This window comes from Vicugna pacos, chromosome X (genome assembly GCF_048564905.1).
Source record: "Vicugna pacos chromosome X, VicPac4, whole genome shotgun sequence".
NCBI classification, from domain to species: Eukaryota; Metazoa; Chordata; class Mammalia; order Artiodactyla; family Camelidae; genus Vicugna; species Vicugna pacos.
The window spans coordinates 49,200,249-49,222,029 of NC_133023.1; the positions used below are offsets into that span (position 1 = coordinate 49,200,249).

General features: G+C 40.1%; 1 protein-coding gene across 2 annotated transcripts in view; it reads right to left on the bottom strand.

Moving 5' to 3' along the window:
- Positions 1-7,040: 7,040 nt before the first annotated feature.
- The window catches only part of ZC4H2 (zinc finger C4H2-type containing), a 31,799-nt gene continuing 17,058 nt past the window's right edge, over positions 7,041-21,781 (bottom strand). For both annotated transcript variants that reach the window (XM_072956538.1, XM_006217911.1), the window contains 4 exons: positions 12,431-12,602; positions 10,674-10,846; positions 9,653-9,815; positions 7,041-8,526 (listed from right to left, as the gene is read on the bottom strand). In XM_072956538.1, coding sequence (XP_072812639.1) covers positions 8,413-8,526; positions 9,653-9,815; positions 10,674-10,846; positions 12,431-12,602 — 622 coding nt within the window. In that variant the 3' untranslated portion in view covers positions 7,041-8,412. The remainder of the gene's footprint in view (positions 8,527-9,652; positions 9,816-10,673; positions 10,847-12,430; positions 12,603-21,781) is intronic.

Here is a 21,781-nt window from a genome sequence, read left to right on the forward strand (position 1 = left end):
CCACCCACCGGGTAAGAGCTCAGCACCTGACCCAGCATTAGGAGGGGGCATGATCTGCTAGCCAACAGCCACTGGGAGCAGCACAGATGAGTGAGCCAACAGAGGGCCTCTGGAAACAGCAAGCTGAGTTTGCAAAACAGGGCAGAGAAAAGAGATGTCTCAGTAAAATCATTAAGAGCACACCGTCTCCAGGAGAACTAGATAACTGATACTCCTTAAGCCACAGTGCCAGAGAGATACGAGCAATATGAAGAAGCAGAGGAACTACTCCCAATTAAAAGATCAAGAGAAATCCCCTGAAAGCACTATCAAGGAAATAGACATTGATGACCTACTAGATCAAGATTTCAAAAAAGGAGTGATCAAAGTACTGAAGGAACTAAAATAGTGTTTAGAGACATAAAGTAGGTCAAAAATGAAATAGAAGCTATAAATAAGAACCAAGTAGAATTAGTAAACTCATTTGCTGAGATGAGAGCTGACCTAAAGACTGTAAAAGTAGGCTACAAAATGTAGAGTAATGAATAATGGACCTAGAAGACAGGACAACAGAAAGTATCCAAGCAGAACAGCTGAGAGAAAAACAAACAAAAACCAATAAAAAACAATATAAGGGACCTATGTGATAATATAAAGCATGTCAATCTATGCATAATAGAGGTTCCAGAAGAGGAAGAAAGAACAAAGGGAATTGAAAAGGTATTGGAAGAAATCATGACTGAAAACTTCCCAAACCTAAAGGAATCAGATATCCAAGTACAGGAGGCTCAGAGGATCCCAAACAAGAATAACCCAAACAGAATCACACCAAGACATATCATAATCAAGATGGCCAGTGTCAAGGATAAAGAAATGATCCTAAAGGCAGCAAGAGAAAAACAAAGGGTGAGTTACAAGGGAACCCCCATAAGGCTCTCAGCTGATTTCTCTACACAAACACTTACAGGCCAGAAGGGAGTGGCAAGATATATTCAAAGTCCTGAATGAAAAAAAGATGCAGCCTAGGATACTCTATCCAGCAAGGCTATCCTTTAGAACAGAAGGAGAGATAAAGAACTTCACAGACAAGCAAAAGTTAGAAGAGTTTAGCAACGCTAAGCTCATGCTAAAAGAAATATTCACAGGTCTATTCTAAATAGAAAAGAAGCAGGATGCTACAAAAATGAGAAACTCATAACTGGAAAGGAGATAACTGCCATGAATTACAAATAAAATAAACACAAAATTGTAAAAGAAGACTTCTAAATCAAGAGTGGGAGAGGGAAGCAAGGAAAGCCACTGTGGAAAACTGTATGGAGATTTTTCAAAAGACTAGGAATGGACTTACCATATGACCCAGGAATCCTACTCCTGGCCATATATCCAGAAGAGACCCTACTTCAAAATGACACGTGCACCCCAGTGTTCATAGCAGCACTATTTACAATAGCCAAGACATGGAAGCTGCCTTGATGTCCATCAACAGATGACTGAATAAAGAAGAGTTGGTATATTTATATGATGGAATACTATTCAGCCCCCAAAACCGAAAGCATAACGTCATTTGCAGCAACATGGATGTTCCTGGAGAATGTCATTGTAAGTGATGTAAGCCAGAAAGAGAAAGAAAAATGCCATATGATATCATTTATATGAGGAGTCTAAAAAAGAAAAACAAACAAAACATAAATACAAAACAGAAACAGACTCATAGACATAGACTACAAACTTGTGGTTGCCAAGGGGGCAGGGTTTGGGAAGGGACAGACTGGGATTTTCAAATGCAGAATAGATAACAAGATTATACTGTATAGCACAGGGGAAATTATACAAGATCTTGTGGTAGCTCATAGAGAAAAAGAATGTGACAATGAATATATACATTTTCATGTATGACTGAAAAATTGTGCTCTACACTAGAATTTGACAAAACATTATAAAATAACTATTACTCAATAAAAATGTAAAAAAAAAAGAAACTCAAAATGGATCAAAGACTTAAACATAAGACAAGATACAATAAACTTCCTAGGAGAAAACATAGGCAAAACATTATTTCACATACATCTCAAAAATGTTCTCCTAGGGTAGTCTACCCAAGCAAAAGAAATAGAGCAAGAATAAACAAATGGGACCTAATGAAACTTACAAGCTTCTGCACAGCAAAGGAAACTAAAAGTAAAACAATACTACAATCTACAGAATGGGAGAAAATGTTTGCAAACGATGAAACCTATGAAGGCTTGATCTCCAGAATATATAAGCAGCTTATATGACCTAATAAGAAAAAAACAAACAACCCAATGCATAAATGGGCAGAAGACCTAAACAAGTAATTCTTCAAGGAAGACATATGAATGATCAGTAGGCATAAGAAAAAATGCTCAATATCACTAATTATGAGAGAAATGAAAATCAAAACTATGATGAGGTATCACCTCACACCAGTCAGAATGGCCATCATTCAAAAGTCCACAAATGACAAATGTTGGAGAGGCTGTGGAGGAAAGGGAACCTTCCTACACTGCTGGTGGAAATACAGTTTGGTACAGCCACTGTGAAAAACAATATGGAGATTCCTCAAAAGACTAGGAATAGACTTATCACATGACCCAGGATACCTGCTCTTGGTCATATATCCAGAAGGAACCCTACTTCAAAAAGACACCTGTACCTCAGTGTTCATAGCAGCACTATTTACAATAGCCAAGACATGTAAACAGCCTAAATGTCCATCGACAGATGGCTGGATAAAGAAGCCATTGTGTATTTATACAATGGAATACTATTCAGCCATAAAAACCGACAACATAACAAAATTTGCAGCAACACGGATGTCCCCGGAGAATGTCATTCTAAGTGAAGTAAGCCAGAAAGAGAAAGAAAAATACTCATATGTGGAATCTCAAAAGGCAAAACATAAATACAAATCAGAAACAGACTCATAGACATAGAATACAAACTTGTGGTTGCCAAGGTGGTGGGGGTTGGGAAGGGACAGACTGGGAGTTCAAAATTTGTAGATACTAACAGGCATATGTGGAATAGATAAACAAGATTATACTGTATAGCACAGGGAAATATGTACAAGATCTTGTGGTAGCTCACAGAGAAAAATAATGTGACAGTGAATATATGTATGTTCATGTATAAATGAAAAATGGTGCTCTACACAGGAATTTGACATAACACTGTAAAATGATTATAACTCAATAAAAAATGTTTAAAAAAATATGACCACCTACCTGCTGTTGAGGCATCCTTTCTGGCTTTCTGGATGGAACCCAGATGACTACTGGTTGGCAGTGTAGTTACTTGGTCTGGATGTTGAAGAATGTCTGGAGTCGGGGCTGGCAGTAGGATCTAGAGATCAACAGCAGTGTCTCAGGCCCTTGTAGTTGTCAGGGTTATAGGATTTCAAGCTCAGAAGTCTAGAACTAAGGTGATGTATGGTGAAGAAAGGCTCAGACATAACTACTGCTGCATTGGGTGTGCACAGCAATGTGGGGAAAGAATCTGTAACAGGTGCACCTGTCATCAGCAGGGGGCCACACCTACTCAGATGGCAGAGTGAGTGGGTCAGGGCCAGAGCTCAAACTGTCAAGAACCCCTGAGCATGCTTTCACATGGATTAGAAACAATAGACAGTTTGCCCTTAGCACTACCAGAATGAAAGAAGGCACAACTGGGCCCAAAAGTGTAATAGGGTTACCAACCATCCCAGTTTGCCAAGGACTGCGGGATTTATCGGGGTGTGGGACTTTCAGTTTTAAAACTAGAATAGTCCACTCTCTCTCTCACTCTTCCTCTCTCCATTATCACCTGTGTTCTGCCAATTCCAAAAGGGGGTCAGTGAAAACTATGTTGATTATACAGGAGGTCAAATTATATAGGGGTAATGCTAGGGAACAAACTATGGCTTTTAGGCAGAGAAGTAACATTACCAGATAGATGTTTTATCACCCAAAATTTTATTATAAAGAAATTTATATCTACAGCAAATTTTACAGGTACCACGCATATGCCCCCACCTAGATCCTACAATTAGCATTTTACTGGGCTTATTTTATCACATGCCTATCCTTCTATTCATCCACCAATCCACCTAAGTTTTTATGCACTTCAAAGTAAATAAATTGCAGACATCAGTACACTTTTCTAAGCATTTTTGTGGTTTAGTGGAGTCAGACAGATCCAAATCTGAAGGCACTTGACTTCTACCAGCTTTAACTTCCTCATCTCTAAGTTGGTGGCACTGTAAGGAAGACTTGATTTATTTACTTTATCAAACACTCAATGTTTTTATGTGCAACTCGTAAGTATTCTCTCATTAATCCTAATAACAATTCAATGAGGTTAATTCTATTATTGCCCCCATTATACACATGAGGTTTAATGACGTTAATGAGCTCACTGAAGATCACACAGTCAGCAAATGGCATTGCTGAGAGTTGAATCCAGATTCTCTGACTTTGGTATCCATGCTCTTAGCCACTACACTATGCTGTCTCCCATATATGATAAAGCATGTGAAAATACTTAGCACAGTGCCCACTAAATTATAGACATCCAGTGAATGGTGATCCACACCTTCTTTGTTTTTAAAATTTTCACTGCAACTCCACACAGTAGGCATTATCTCTAGTTTACAGGTGAGGAAACTGGAGGTTGGAGAAGTTTGATAACTTGCTCAAGAATACACTGCTAATAAGTAAAAGATTTAGGATTTGAACCCAGGAACAACTGGACCCTGGATCAGTGTCATTTCCCTGTGCTATGAAGTACAGAAACCACTAAAAGTGTACATGTGCTTAGACCACGTTTGGGGAATTCTTGTTTAGGGATGGTCTTCCCTCCCCAGCCACAGCAGAAAAGAATGTGGTGAAAAGAGGGTCTTCTGCCTAGTACCTAGGAGGGGTCTGTGGCTTTTATAACCATGAAACAGACTCAATGGCAGGTAGCAGTAGAACCTCAGAGTCTCGTCAATCTCCAGGAAAGGAACCATGACTCTCAGCCATCAGCTTTCTCTCTATGGGAAGCCCTACATGGGGGCAATCCCCTCCCTATTGTACCCCAACTCTTCTTCCCACTGCTCCCTCCCTTCTCCTTCCCTCTTCTCTTCCTTTTTCCTCCTTCTCCTCATCATCATCTTTGGCCTCTCAAGAAGTCAGTCATCATTTTCTTCCTCATAGCTATCATTGACTGAATGCTTCTCAAGTGCTGTTTTAGGCACTTTATATATATTATAAGTTCATCAAATGTTCACAACAACGCTGCAAGGAGAGGACTACTACTATCCCTGCCTCACATATGAGAAATTGGAGGCCTGGAGAGGTTAAGTAACTAACCTAAGGGATCAAAGGGTGCCTGGCCCTGAGTTAACAGCCTTCCCAGAGTTAACCTTGGGAGATATTGATCATTGCAAACATGCTGATAATTGCTATGGGAAAGTTGAGGGCATAATAGTAAAAGGGAACTGGACTTTAAGAGCAAAATTGCTAAAATTGCCTGGACATCCCCTGTCAGGTGAGCACCTATCCTCAATGTAAAAGTGACCTCTGACACAAAACATGTATACAATTCATCCTCACTATGTCAAACATGTAAAGAGGGCCCCAGATTGGGTTATTCCCAGATTGGAAGACCTGAGTTCTAGTTGCGGCTTTGCTCTTAATCTGCTAAGTGACCTTGGGCAAGTCAATTCCCCCTCTGGGTCTCTGTAAAATGTAATACTACATGCTCTACTAACTACTACTACTAAGCTTTGGGGGGTTGCTTGTTTTACAGCAGTAGAACTTGAAAACACTAGATAGCAGCATTGTATCCAGTGGCTGGTAGGTATAGGTGCTCAACATGTGATTGTTCTCCTCCCACTCAGAAGTGTTCCCTGAGAAATAGCTGACCTGGTTAGTAGTGCTACTACTGAATTGACAGATCTGATCTCCAGTGTGCCAAGGATGCAGAACAGTGACCACTTCTATACTTTACAGGGACTTGCTGAGGCCTCTATAGGTTAAGGTATACTCCAAGTCACACAGCTGAGTGTCTTCCCTTTGCCCAGAGTGAGTCTAGACCACTTCAAAAGCAGACTTGTAGCTGAACAAAATCTGGAGTAATAGAGGAAAGTCAGCTAAGACAAACAGTATTTTCTTTGGTCATCCAACTTACCTAATGCCAGAAGCACAAGGGGAAGAAGGAAATTAACACTTACTGAGTTCTTCCTATATGCTGGAATTGCTCACAACAGCCTCAGAAATAGGTACTATTATTTTCCCCATTTTCTAAATGAGGACACTGAAGCATAGAGAAGTTTCTGTCAACTGTTGGGTTTCTGGGAAACACTAGGACAGTTTAATATACAGAATATTAATTGGGGCATCCTTGGGATCAACACTTGTAGAAGAGAAGAGAAGGCAGGATTGGACAGAGGGTGCTGAACTGCAACTCAGTCTTAATGGAAACTACAGTCCACCTATGGGGAGCTGTGAAGCTGGAATGGCTCTTCAGATTTATTCCCTATTATATCCCTATAGGGAACTAGGCCTTTACATTCCTGCATCAGTCACTGGATTCCTGGTCCCTGCTTTCTAGTTCAGAGTTATTTTAACTACTCCTATCATCCATCCATCCCAAAAGGGAGAAAAGCTTAAAAAATTATCATGGAGAAAAAATACGGAAAACAAATAGACTTAAGAACCAGACAAATTGAGTTCAAATCCTGAAACTTCTCTTACTAGCTGTTTGTTTAACACTGTACAAGTTATTTAACTTCTCTTAGGTTCAGTTTACATTTTTGGAAAATGGCAATAAGAATACTGAGCTTGAAAGGTTGTTTTGAAAATCAAATACAATCATTTATATAAAGCATCTTATATAGAGACCTGACAGAGTAGGTACTGAATAAATGGAAATTATAATTATAGGGTAAATTATTGTGCAATGGTGTGCCTGGTTTTCTCATTTGTAGGGTAGAGAGTATAAGAAAGAAGAAGAGCTACCCAGAAAAGGAAAGGACATTTCATCTTTTCTATTACCTGGCACTAGTATGCACTCAGTCAGCATTTACTCCAACCAACAAATGTTTATTTAAAAGAATTTGTAGAGACATAATGCTCTTACTTTCAAAGAGCAGAGGAACCTTTTATATACTATGAACACACAGACACTCGGGCAACTTAAAACTACAGTTAAGAAACGAAGGAAAAATATCCCCCCTCCCCAGCCTGGGACTGATATCTGGAGCTAAAAGTTTTTCAGTCAGTTAGTCCCCATCCCCATCCCTTAAGTTTGAAAATGACTTAACTAGAGATCTGGCTTTGGTGGAAGGACTAGCTGTAGGGTTTGGGGAGCCTGGTGCCTTTTCTTTTGAGAGGGAAAGTCACCTCCACAATCCACAGGAAAGGGCTTGGCCAAAAGCTGACCTGAGCTGAGGCTGCCTTAGAGAAGAGGGAAGACCCAAGAGATGGAGGGATGACTGTAGTAGAAGTTCCACATACCTACCTGTGTAACGTGATCGGCATTCATTTGAATCTCAATCCACTCCTCTGATCTCCAAGATATACCATTTGACTAAGTGCCAGAGTAATGGTTTTGAATAAAAGGCAACACAAATGTCAGCCTGGGGCCTCTCCAGCCTAAGTCAGCCCCTATAGTAGAATCCTCAGACCAATGACAGGCAACGAGTTAAGCAGGACTTATAGAGTGGGTCTGGCCACCTGATTTCACTGTGAGGAACTTCTACTATTGATTTATAAAAACTAGGGTTATGGGGGAAAAGCCCACAAATTTCAGGATCCCCAGACACAACGTGGTACCTGAGAACTTCAACATATCTGGGAGACTGCAAGGGGGTGGGGTGGTGAATTCAATAATCATAGCCAGGCCTCTCAAATGAATATGAAAAAGAGAGCTTGTCCAAGGTACCTCTGGGTCTTGAGGATAAGATGAAGGTAGGGGTAGGGGAGGTATATGTACATGCCTATAGGAAAGTCCAGCAAGAAGACTATTGTTCCTTCAGAGCCTAAGGCAAAAGTACAGGGAGGGGGCACCCTGGAGCCTTCACCTGAAAGAGGATATGGGCATCCCCAGCCCTCAGAATGTAAGCCCCAGGCCTCAGGCATAAGAGACAGAATCACATCTGGACCTTCCACCACCCTTCCCTTAGCTACAAACAAGGGCAGGGATTGAAATGTAGGTGACAGAGATGGGATCTCCAGATACACTGACATTAGAACCTGAACTACATCTCTTCCTAAACCAGAAACCCCAAGAGCAGAAAGAAGTAAGAGCAAAGTGAGAGAATGGTTGTGCTTCCATCACATTAAGTAGGAGACTTCATAGAGGTGGGGAAAGGGTGTTTCACATCAAGACATCAATCGCTCTGGCCAAGGGAAAGGGTTATGAACAGCAGAGCTCTATGTGTTCTCCCTCTCTTCATTCATCCTGCTTCCGCTTCGGCTTTTTGGGGTTCCGGGACCGACTCTTGGCTTTGCACAGAGGGCATATAGGTGCATTCCGGTGAATTTGCTGATGACATGACAAGCAGGCCTGGTGGGGGACACAGGACAAAGAAAGTTAGTGTTTAGATTCTTCTGGGCCATGGTTCATCCTTCTGATCCCCAGGGACTCAAAAATCAATTTTGATTTCTCCAAAAGAAGGAGCAGTAATCAGTGACTGAGACCGAAGCAGCGAGATCAGTGCCGGATGTAAGGGATGTAAAGGATATAAGGGAGTGAGAGTCAAAGAGGGATATTGAGGAAAAATACCCAAAACTTGGAAATAAGGCAAAATGAGAATTAAAGGTCCATTAAGCATGACACTGGAGCACGGTCTAACAGGCCCACTCAAGGATTATTTAATTCTCTAGGACAGATATCAGTAAACTTGTTATATAAAGATCAAGATAGTAAATATTTTAGAATCTCTTTTCAGGTCATATGATTTTAATTGCAACTACTCAACTCTAGCTGCTTTAGATGAAGAAGCCATAGACAATATATAAACAAACAAACATGTGTGTGGGTCAATAAAACTTTGTTTACAAAAACAGGGAGTGGGTACCCAGACTTGCTATACAGGCTCTGGTTTGCCGACCCTTGCTTTAGGAGAATGTCTCCTTGTTTTGCTATTTAGTATTGATCAGGACCCAGATCCTATGACTTATATTGATAAGGTGAAAGTGGTTTTTGCCCAGTAAAGATGCAAATTATTTCTGATCCAAAGAAAGATAAAGATTACAGTTTTATTGTCTTATAGGACATTAACCAGTTTTGGATTTAACTTTGCAGTCATTTCAGCATTCCTTTCCTTTCCTGACTATATGATCGTTTGTTCCTCTAATGCTCTTGGAACCAGCTTTGTAATCATGCTGGATCCCTCATTAATGACACATGCTTACTATATATTTGCATGAGCCATGTTTCTAACTTTTTGAGAATTATACTTTAGTAGAGCTTGGCAATATTCCTGCATTCTAACCCCTCTGGGAATATGAGGCAACAAGACCAGCAGATCTACTACGGCACATAACATAATACCCCTTCCTCTGTGTCCCAAGCAAAGCCTATTGTAGGAAGACCCCAAATACATTAGGCCAGAGCCCCAGACCCAACCTTCCCCAGGGCTGCTTGAGGATACCTTGCTTCCTCCACAGCCCATACCCAGCTCACTCACCTTCATAGGTGGAGGCTGCTGCCTGAAAGTGGCTGTCTGCCGCGTGTCCTGCTTCCTAGCCACTTGGAGTTGTTGGGCGGCAGCGGCTGCAGCGGCCAAGGATTCAGGGATGGGGGGCTCCTGAGGCTCTGTCTGCCACTCTGCTTTCTGCTTCTCAAAGTAGCTTTTGAGATGAGAGACATTAGCTGGATCATTCTGAAAGCAAGGAGAACCTCGCCCCTCTTAAAAACTCCATGCTAAAGAACCAAGAGGTTTCAGCTATGGCTCACTTGTAGAAAGTTCCTGCACCCTCTCCAGCACAAAGTTCTTCTCCCTAGGTACCAGGCTCACTGTCTTCTGGGAAGTGTAATCCTCCTGGTCCTTAACTCTGACAGACCCAGAAAATCAAGAAATCCCAGGGCTAGCAAAGTCCTCAAAGAGCATTTGCCTATCCTCCATCCCATGTTTGTTTGCAGTATTCCTATTAAGTGCTCTCAGGCCTCTACTGACATACTTCTAGGAATAAGAAGCTCACCACTTCCACAGGCAGCCTGCTCTACCTTAAGGAAGTATGCTTCCTTCTACTGAACTGAACTCTGTATCTCCATAAGGTGAGCCTACTTCTTAACTCTGGGTCTTAAGATAAAGTTCCAGACTAGCCCCTGGAGACCATGAAAGCTCACCCTTCTCTGTTTTCAAAGGTTTCTGAACATCTATTCTAGACCTTGACTTGGGAAGTGACCTTTTAACAGTCATAGATACACACACATACAAAAAGAGTCATAGACATACTCTTGTATTGTCAAAACCGCATGAAGAATTTTAAAAGCCATCTAGCAATTCTAGTCTAATCATCCTTCTTTCAGTGCAACAGCCCAGCACAGAGACTTACCCAAGGTCATGTAATGAGTCAGCCACTGACAGGCCTGGGGCTAGGACTGGATACACTGACTTTCAGAACAAACTTTATGTGTATATATACAACTGTGTGTGTGTGTGCGTGTGTGGTGTATGTTGCAGGGACAGGAGGCAGGCAGCTTACTCCAAGGAGAGCTTCTCCTCCTCTTCACATAGGTCAGGGAGTCTCTGCAGGCCCAGAGTCATGCGCAGAGCATCCACATGTTCCTTCAGCGGTTTATACTCATCATGTAGCCGCCGGGTAGACTCTAGCAGCTTGTTTAGGTCATTCTCAGACTGTTTGATGGTGTTTTCCATCTGGAACACAGAGTGAAGTAGGCACAGAAAAAAGACCCCAAGATTCTTAGCGAGATTCTATAGCTGATTGGATAATAGCACAAACTCCAGAGCCAGACCAATCTATGTTCAAGTCGTCAATCTACCACATATTCTATGTGACTCTTGTCAAGCCTCAGTTTCTTCATCTGTATAACAGGGATAATAATAGTACCTACTTCATAAAATCTTGGTGAAGATTCAATGATTGAATTCATATAAACCCTCAGTACAAGGGCTAACACAGAGTAAAGGCTTGATGAATGGTAGTTATTATTCAAATATAGCATCTTAGAGCTGGAATTCCCCTTAGAGCTCATGTAGTGCACCCCACTACCATTTTACAGATCAGAGAATTGAGACTGAGACAGAACAAGGAAATTCCGCAGAGGAATTCTTCTTAAGGGCAAAGTCTAAAGACTCATGGCATCTGCCTTCCAGACCAGTGACCTTTCTCCTAGATCAGTCATTCTCAAATGTGACCACTGGATCAGCAGCATCAGCAAGCATCAACTGGGAACTCATCAAGAATGCAAATTCTCAGGTATCACTCCAGATATAAGGAATCAGAAACTCTGGGATGGATTCCAACAATCTGTGTTTTAACAGGCTGTCTGGGTAACTCTGATGCCTGTTCAAGTTTGAGACCCACTGGCCTAGACTTTCAGCCCCTCTGTGACTAAAATATTGTTTATTTCATTGGCTCTCTATCCTTGGTTAGCTGGCAGCAGAACTGCCAACTCCTCATGAGATCCTGATTTTCTGTGATCTTGTGACATATAAAATCCAAAGTAACTCCTGTCCAAATTACATTCATATTTCATTGAAGATTCTAGGCCTGGCAATATCAGAAAATAAATATTGCCACAGAAATCAGTTACCCAAGAAAAGTAACTTAGCTCCTTCAAAAGTAATTTTTTAAAAATATTTCTCATTATCATAGGCGCTAAGGGTTTGAAAGGCCCCTATGGGTCAGCCTATCCAACCTTCCTCCCTCCCTCCCTGGTGAAAGAATCACCAATACTGTACCCAAGACAGATGATCATCTGGACTCTGCAATAACTCTAGTAAGCAGGGAATGTATCACTTTGGCAGGCAGTTCATTCCCCACTTCCCAAGTCTCCAAAAGAGAGACTCTAATGAGGGAGCCTCATTTTGGTAGACTGGCAAAGATGATTTGTTTGGCCTAGTTGGAAGCTTTGGAGTCATTTAAGGTAGACCCCAGAGGCATCTGCCTGCTCTGATTTCCCCCAAAGCTAGCTCTCAACTCCCAGACTCCCAGAATGAGAGCACATTAGAGCTGAATGAGACCTCAGAGGTGACTGAATCCCTCTCAAGGTACAGAGAGAAAAACTGAGATCCAGAGAGAAGGATCTTGTCCAGTGATATGCAGTCAATCAGTGACAGTGGCTGGATCTCAGAACTCCTGGGTTCTTCTACTTCACCACAGTCTAATGACTACTCCCTCAAGTTGGCCACACCACATCTCATGGAAAGGCTATAGTACTCACTACTGCCTATTCCTCAAAGGGCCCAGACACAGGCTTCAGGCAGCCAGCCACATACCACATTGATATCAGCATGGATCAGTCGGAGTTCTTCCACATGGGCCATCTTCTCCTGCAGCAGGAGGTCCATCTCTTGCTTGTATTCCTTCAAGTGCCTCTCTTCTGATTCAAGGGCCTCAAACTCTGCCTTCAAACGGGTCTTAATCTTCTCCATCTGCAGGGTCTTGTTCCTGCAGTTCCCAAAAACAAGAAACAGACCAGCAGGAGAAGGAAGGAAAAGGGGAATGGAGTACAGAGATAGGCCCTGAGACAGGGCTATCTTTTTAAGCCATCTTTCTAAGCTTCCCTCTCTTCAGATAGAGCCAACCTGAAGCCATCACCCTAAGGCAGCAGATTCTTTATTCTAAGATAAAAGCTCAGTGAGTCTCAAATGAGGATATTTTGTTCCTTTATGGAGCCTTTGCAAACATGGAACCAGTTTTAGCTGTTAGATTGATTCAATGAAGAGTACTACTGGCATTTAGTGGACATGGGCTGAAGATGCTAAACTGCCTCTCTCTCAATGCACAGGGAAGTTCTACATCACAAATAACTCCCACCCAAGATGCCAAACATGACCTCTTGAGAAACCCTAGAGCAGCACTATCCAATAAATTTTCTACAATGAATGGAAATTTTCTGTATTTATGCTTTCTAATACAGTAGCCACCAGGCATGTGTAGCTACTGTGCATGTGAAATATGGCTAGTGCAACTGGGGAACTGAATTTTGAATTGTATTTAATTGTAATTATTCAATTAAAATTTAGACTAAAGAGCCACATGTGAATAATGGCTCTCATATTAGACAGCACAGTTCTATAGGGTAGCCTCATCAGTTCCAGAAGGGAAAGGGGAAGGGAAGAACTGTAGCTCATTTCCTTTCTCAGAAAAATAAAACATGTTTCTGGTTGTTAAATTCCAGTTACATACCCTCTGGCTCACTTATCCCATGCTTAAGAATTTATTCTAAGGAAATAAGTTGAGGAATCAAACAGTTAATACACAGGGTTGTGCTTTCTGGACCACAGGCAAAATTGGAATATTTGGCACATTAAAAGGAATCATTATGAAGACTTGTGGCATGGAAAATGTTGAAGATATGCTACTTAATGTAAAGATATATACACTAAGATCGCAATTTCAAAATACACCTGCATGTGACTAAACAAAAGGAATTGGCAAGAGTACAATTTCAAGGATCTTTAAGGCCATTTGAAGACTGCCCAAGTGAAAGAGCCACAAAACTTTGGAAGGAGGCCCCTCTAGGTCACACTGTTGTCCTCCCACCCACTCACTCTCTACTTCCTGGTTTTCAGGTTCTGTATTGCCATTATCCATTACTCAGATTTGGCATCCCCTTTATTGTGCCTCAGTAGCTGGTTTTCTCCTTTGCCCCATCCCATCCCAATGGATACTCTTGTCCCACACCCTAGACTCTGGCCTCTGACCTCAGCCTGCTTCTGTCTTTAGTCACTGTGTCCTATCTTCAAGAGTAGCCTATGGCTCCTGCCTCAAGAGGTGACCCTCAATGGCACAGTACCACAGAAAAAATTGTGTTAGGTGCATAGGATGATAGGATAAAATTTTCTTTCAATATTTAAAATTTTCTTTTCAAGTTATACTGCTGTTTACCTTAGAAAAGGTTAAAAGGATAAGTGTTATTATCCCATTTGTAAAGAAGGAAATTGAGGTTCAGGATGGTAACTTGCCCAACACCAGAGAGCTAGTAAATGGGATGTTGGGATTTGAACCCAGGGCTCTCTAATATCACTTACTATTCCACACTGCGTGAGTGGGGATATCCAGGCTAAAGGGCATAAGCATATTGAGGGTTCTTGATATACCTGTTCAATTATCTTGCAGAGGGATGGTAATAATTTGTACTGATCAATTATTAACTATTTAGAGCTCTTCCTATCTAAGCTTCTATTGTCCTCCCATAGATTACATACAGAGCAATCTAACCTTCACTTATCCCTACCCCAATTTACAGATGTGAAAACTGAGATTCAGAGCGATACAGTGTCTCACTCTAATTCATACAGCCAGTTTGTGGCAGTGCTGGGCCTAGAACCCATTTCTGCAGGTGAAGCCATATTGTGAAAGGAACATGTGCTTTAGGTTCAGACATGGGTGTAAATCCTGGTTCTGCCCCTGACTAGCTATTTGCCCTTGGAGAATAATAATAACAACTATACTTATAGAGCACTGATTATATGACAATTATAGGGGGTTTAAATGTACATTTATTCAACAAATACTTGTGGAACATTTATCACGTGCCAGGCACTGCACTATGTGCTAGTGATAGAACAGAGAACAGGATAGTCTGTGGACAGGAAGCTTCATCTAATGAGGAAAATAGACTCTGAACACATGTGAAACTAAGTAATAAGCAGTAGGGATGAGATGTAGAATGCAATGGAAAGACACACCAAAGGGATCTAACATAGTCTAAAGGACACTGTAGTCAAGGCGGCTGTCAGTGAGAGCTCCTCTGAAAATGTGAGGATATGACATCTAAGCTAAGATCTGGATAATGGGTAGGAGATAGCTGGTGAGTACAGGCAGACACAGAGGAAAACAGTCTTGGCAGAGAGAATAGTGTTAGTAAGGGCCCTGAAACAGAAAAGAATATGGCACATTAGAGGAACTGAAAAAAGGTCAGTGCGGCTAGAGTATCTACTGCAAAAGATGGGAGGGGTGTCTGAGATGAAACATAGTACATCTTTCCCTGCTTGGATGAATGTCTCTCATCTAATCCCCCTCTCCCTCCATACCTAATTCTGCTTATACGACATGTCATGTTGTGTTCTATTACAGGTAAGAGACACTGCAATTCCAGATTTTAAAAAAGTAAACCAAGGCTTTTCACCTCAAAGGGTCACAGTCAAGTGTTGCTTAGAACTGGAAAATTAAAGGCAGAAAGCCTCCCTCAAAACAGTGTGGTATTTTCTCTCCCTGGGGAGGAGGGCTGTCACCAGCAAAATGGCAACTTTATCCTTTGGGTATGAGGCCCAGGGAAGCCACAATCCAAGGTGTTTTGGAGCCTTTTTCTACTGTCCATTCTGGCAAGAAATAGCAAGGACTACAGACCCTGACTAAGGGGCAGAAGGGCCAAGGCTCCTGGTTAGGAACAGGAAGCAAGAGTTATGAAAATGAGGTTCAGAAATAGCCTCTATTTACTGGTATTTTTAAAGTCAGTTTCTCAGGGGGTGGGGAGCCTGGCCCATGCTTTAGTGGAGGGACAGCAGTGTCACTGCAGGCTTTGATGGTACTACTGTTACCTCTCAGCAGTGGTATACCAAGGGAAGGGCAGTGAAAACAGTCCACCCTGGGTGCAGACAATAAAGGGGTGCATTGTGTGTAGAGAATTAAAAAATAATAATAGAACCAACTAAAGTTGGTCTGCTCTTTATTATCACCATGCACTGACAGTTCTAAATAATGTCCAATGAAGGACAACTGGACTGATTCCAATTTTTGGCAATTATGAATAAGGCGGCTATGAATATCCATCTACAAATTTTAGTATGACCATAAGTTTTCATTTCTCTAGGAGAAATGACCAAGGCAATTGCTGGATTGTATGGTAACTGCATGCTTAGTTTTTCAACAAACTTCCAAATTCTTTTCCAGAGTAGCTATGCTATTTCACGTGCTCACCAACAATGTATGAGTGATCCAGTTCCTCTATCTAGCCAGCCATTTTACTTGAACCGTTATAATAGGTATGTGGTGATACCTCAAAGTGAATGCACTTTACTAAAGTCCCCCTGCCATTCCTAGTTTTCTAGGAGATTTTATCATAAATAGGTGCTGAATTTTGTCAAGTTCTTTATCTGTATTAATTGACATTATCATGTGATTTTTCTTCTTTGGTCTTTTAATATAAGTAACATTGATTTTTGAATAACAAATTGGCCTTGCATCTCTTGGTCATAGTGTCAATTTTTATAAATTGCTGAATTCTAGTTGCTTATATTTTGATAAAGATGTTTACATCTGTATTCAAGAGGGATATTAGTTTGTATTTTTCTTGTACTGTCTTTTCCTGGAATTGGTATCAGGATACTAAGGGCTTCATAAAATGAACAGAGATGTGTTCTTTCCACTTCTACTTTCTGGACAGATTGTTTAGAATTGGGGTTAATTCTTTTTAACCATGTGGTAAAATTCTCTAGGACATGGAGATTCTAGTTTGGGGACTTGTTAAGTTAAAATTTTAATTTTCTAAATAGTTACAGGGTTATTTGTATTATCTATTTCATATTGGGAGTGTTGTTGTACTTAAGTGTTTTTTGAGAATTGGTCCATTTCATGTAACTGGTTTCATTTACATTAGTAGAGTTGTTCATAGTGTTCCCTTGTTGTCATTTTGAAGTCTGTGGGGTCCGTAGTGATAGGCTGTTTCATTCCTGATTTCAGTAATTTGTGGTTTCTCTCTTTTCCTTCTTAGGGTTGCTAGAGGTTTTTAAATTTTATATATTTTTCAAATAATCAGCCTTTTAATTGATTTCTATTTTTTCCTGTTTTTAATTTCATTGATTTCTGTTCTTATCTGTATTATTTCCTATTTTCTGCTTGCCTTGGGCTTATTTTGCTCTTCTAGTTTCTTGAGGTGGGAGTTTAGATTATTAATTAGGGGATTTCTTCTGGTCTAATGTAAGCATTTGGTGCTATAAGCTTCCCTCTCACCACTGCTTTTGCAGCATCCCACACATTTTTATATGTTTTATTTTCATTTTTGCTCAGTTCAATGTATTTTTAATTCCCCTGAGACTTCATCTTTGAAACATGCTTTATTTTATAAATATGTTATTTATTGGTTTATTGCTCAAATATTTATAGATTTTTCCTGTTTTTTTCCTGATTTCTACTCTGACTTTATTAATTTCAGAGAACACACTGTATATTTCCACAAATTTTTAAAGTGAAGAATTTTTTTTTGTATTCCAGGATATGGTCTATCTATGTTTCTGTATGTTTCATGGTCACTTGAAAAGCATATGTATCCTGTTGTTGGATATTCCATAAATATTAATTATATCCTGTCATTGATGGTGTTGTGGAGTTCTAAACCCTTGATGATTTTCTATCTAGTTCTATCAAATGATAGAGGTATGTTAAAGACTCCAACTATAATTGTGGATTTGTCTATTTCTTCCTTCAGTTCCATAAGATTTGCTTCATGTATTTTCAGTTTTGTTGTTTGGTGTATACCCATTTAGGATTACTATGTCTTTTTGGTGGATTGACACTTTTGTCATTATCTAATGTACCTCTCTGTATCTAGTAATTTTCTTTGCTCTGAAGTCTACTTTATCTGATGTTAATATATCTATTCCTGCTTTCCTTTGATTAATGTTTCCATGGTATACTTTCTTCCAGTCTTTCAACATACCTATATCTTTATATTTGAAGTGAGATTCTTGTAGACAATGTATAGATGGGTCATGTTTTTTAATCATCTTGGCTAATCAGTACTTGGATTGCAGTATTTAGGCCACTTATACCTAGTGTACTTATTGATAAGTTAGGGCTTCAGTATATCACTTTATTTTTGTTTACGATTTGATCTCTTATTTGATTCTCTTTCATTTTTGCTGCCTTCTTATGGTTAATTGAACATTTTTTATAATTATATCTTATCTACACTATTTTTAAGTGTATCTCTTTCTATAGTTTTTTTAGTGGTTGCTTTAGGTATTATACTTCATAATTTATCATAGTCTTCTGTGTCATCATTTGAATAGGATGAGTGAAAAGTAGAAACATTACCTCCCTTTATGCTCCCTTTACCCTCTACCATTTATAACATAACTATCTGAAAGATTGCTTCTATATACAAGTTATGTATGTAGAAGCCCATGTTAGACAGCACTATATCATTATTTCCATCATCAGAAATGATTTAAAAAACTAAACAGGAAAAATAAAATGTACTGTATTTTAATCATATTTTTACTCTTTCTGTTGGTTTTTCTTCCTCCCTGATATTCCATATTTTCTTCAGAGAGACTCTTTTAGCTATTATTATTTTAGGATAGATCTGCTGGTGACAAATCCTCTCAGTTTTCCTTCATCTGAGAATGCCTTAATTTCTTCCAGAACTGTGATAAAATAAATGTATGTTATTTAAGCTACCCAATCTGTGGTATTTTGTTGTGGAAGATGAAGCAAATTAATACGAAATTTGGGACCATGACATGGGGTACTACCTTAATAATAATCTAAAAATTTAGAAGTGGCTTTGAAACTGGGTGATGGGTAGAGGCTGGAAGAGTTTTGAGGTACATGCTAGAAAAAGCCTATCATTGCATTGAAGGGACTGTTGGTAGAAATATGGACATTAAAGGTACTTCTGATGAGGACTAAAAGAGAAAAAAGGAACATACCATTAGAAACTGGTGAAAAGGTGATCCTTGCTATAAAGTGGGAAAGAATTTGGCTGAATTTTGTTCTAGCGTTTTGTGGAAGGTAGAACCTATGAGCAAGGAAATTAGATATTTAGCTGAAGAGATTTTTAAGCAAAGTGTTGAATGTAGAGCCTAGCTTCTTACTCCTTACATTAAAATGCAAGAGAATGCTAAATCAAAAGAATCATTAAGCAAAAGGGACCAGAACTAGAAGATTTGGAAAATTCTCATTCTATCCCTTTTGCAAAAAAATGATAAAGCATGTTCTGGAGAGAACACTAAGAGTGTGGCTAGAAAATCACTCCCTGAGATTACTTGTGGTTTTAATTAGGTATCTCAGCACAAGTCAGGGATAGAGATGAGGTTATACAAGCACAGACACTGTCAGGATGGACCAAAGGGAGCAGAGAAAGGATGAAATAAAGGAAAAAGTTTGGGATTCTGGGATTCAACAAAGCAGGACAATAGAGTTATTTGACTGCACATCTGCTTTCTCCTTCAAGTAAAGGAAAGAATGACAACAAAGTTGATTAAGAGATCATCAGGGCTTCCACTCCCACCATTAGGCCCAGACCCAACAGGCCCTGTGAGCTGTGTCATCTTCAGTTTCAGTGGGCCAGAATGCCTCTGATTAGTGCCTTAGGATAAAGGGGACAGCAAAGAGCTGTGGGGATGGGTATAATACTGCTCAAAGCATCCAACCAAAGATTATTCTTGAGCCTGAAAAATCTAATGGAATTTACTTTGCTAGGTTTTGCACTTGGTTGGGACCTATTACCCTATGTCCTTTCTGATTTCTCCCTTTTAATAAGGACATTTCTTTCCTACGCCTATTGTATCATTATACTTGGGAAGCAGATAATTTGTCTGGTCTCACTGCTGGAGAGGAATTTTGCCTGTGGATGAATCATATTTCAAGTCTCACTCAAATCTAATTTAGATAATATTTAGATGAAACTTTAGACTGGGTATAGTTGCTGGAATGCATTAAGACATTTGGGGTTTTTAGGAGGGGTGAATGAATTTTGCATGTGAGAAGGACATAAATTTGGGGGGAGGCATAGGGTGGGATGTTATGGAATGCATTGAGTCCCCTAATATACATACATTCAAGCCTTATTAACTCCCAAAGTATTTGGAGAGAAAACTTTTAGGGAGGTATAAGGTTAAATGAGGTCATCACAGTAGGACCCTAATCTCATAGTATTGATGCTCTAATAAGTAGAGAAAGGGACATGTGATCCCTATCTACATATAACAGAGGAATGATGATATGAGGAAGAGGCAGCCATCTACAAGACAATGAGAAAGCCCTTACCATAAATCAAAATTTCTAGTATCTATGTCATGAATTTCTAGTCAACAGAATTGTGAGAAAATAAATGTCTGCTATTTAAGCCACCCAGAATGTGTTATTTCATTGTGGCAGGCTAAGAAGACTAATAAACACAAACACACGGTAGAGACTAAATATAATATATAGTTTTTACATGGCATCTGATGTTAAGAGATCGAGGATTCTTTGCTTCTAAGTATGGCCATCCATCACATTTTAACTGTCCACCCTTCCAAAGATGGAGTCTTATTTTGCTTCCATCTCCCCACTCCACAAACAATACTTCAACAAATATTCTTGTACTTGTCTGAGTAAATTTAGGGGGCTATATCCCCAGAGTGGGAAATCCAGAGCACAGGTAATGTATATTCTTATTTCATCTAAGCAGCGCCAATTTGCTGTGCAGAATGGCCACAGCAGTTCACACTCCTACCAGTAGTGTATAAGGGCTCCTATATCTGTGTTTGTACTCAGAAAACAGGAACAATGGAGAAACTTAGGGGATCCACCCAATTGGAGATCTGTAACAGAATGTACCCTGACCAGGTCTCATTTTTCTTTTAAATAACCTCTGCCAGATTCACCTAGTAGCTCTAACCCACTACCACCAAGATATGATTAAGAGCTTTGCCTACTTATCGCTGCTGTGCCCACCCTCCATCTGATCTCTGGGGATTAAATGAGAATTTTACCTGAAGGTCTCTGTATGTATTTGGTCATTTTCAGTGAAGCCAAATATGGAGCAATGATGGACACAGACAGCAGCCAAGTGATTCACATACAGCAAGCCGGATACACAGAACAGTGTGGGTAGGACCTGAGCACATGTGAATCTCCGGCTGGGACAGATCTTTAAAGGCATGTATTGACCCTTCCCCAACCACTGCTTAGGTGTTTTCTATAACATCACTTCTAAGTGTTCAATTAGGCCTTCCTTGAACAATTTAGTCACAGAGCTCTCACTACTTCTCTAGACAATCCATAAGCAGCTCCAACAATTTGAAAACCCTAGGGTCACACAGAGCACAAAGGCTCCTTGTCCCCTCAAATTCATTCTCCTCTCTCTCCATTAATAATAGAACCTCAGGTTTTCATCTGGCCATGTGATGCCTAGAATAAGGTTTATATTTCCCTCTCTCCTTTGCAGCTGTTTGTAGCCATGTGACATTGTTCTGGCCAGTGGGATGAAAACACATGTGATATGTGCAACTTCTAGGCTGTGACCCTAAAGGGAAGAAGGATGCCATCCACTTCCCCTTTGCCTTTTTTCCACCACCTAGCATGTGTACATAACATTAAGTCATCTTGAACAATCTAGATGAGGGTTACACCCTGTACATGGTGAAACAACAAGATTAAAAGAGCCTGAGTCCCCATGACAAGGCAGACATACAATCCACAGGTAGCTTGTTCCCAGGCTGATAATGTGGGAGAGAAATGAACTTCTGTCTTGTTTTAACTACTGTTAATTTGGAACCTAGTTAGATGAGCTTTACCAATAAATATCCTTGCTAATTGGTTGCTGTATTTAATTGAATCTAAGATGCCATTGAACATAAGGTACACATTATCTTATGGACTAGTAAGAAAAAAATGCTATCAATTGTATTATG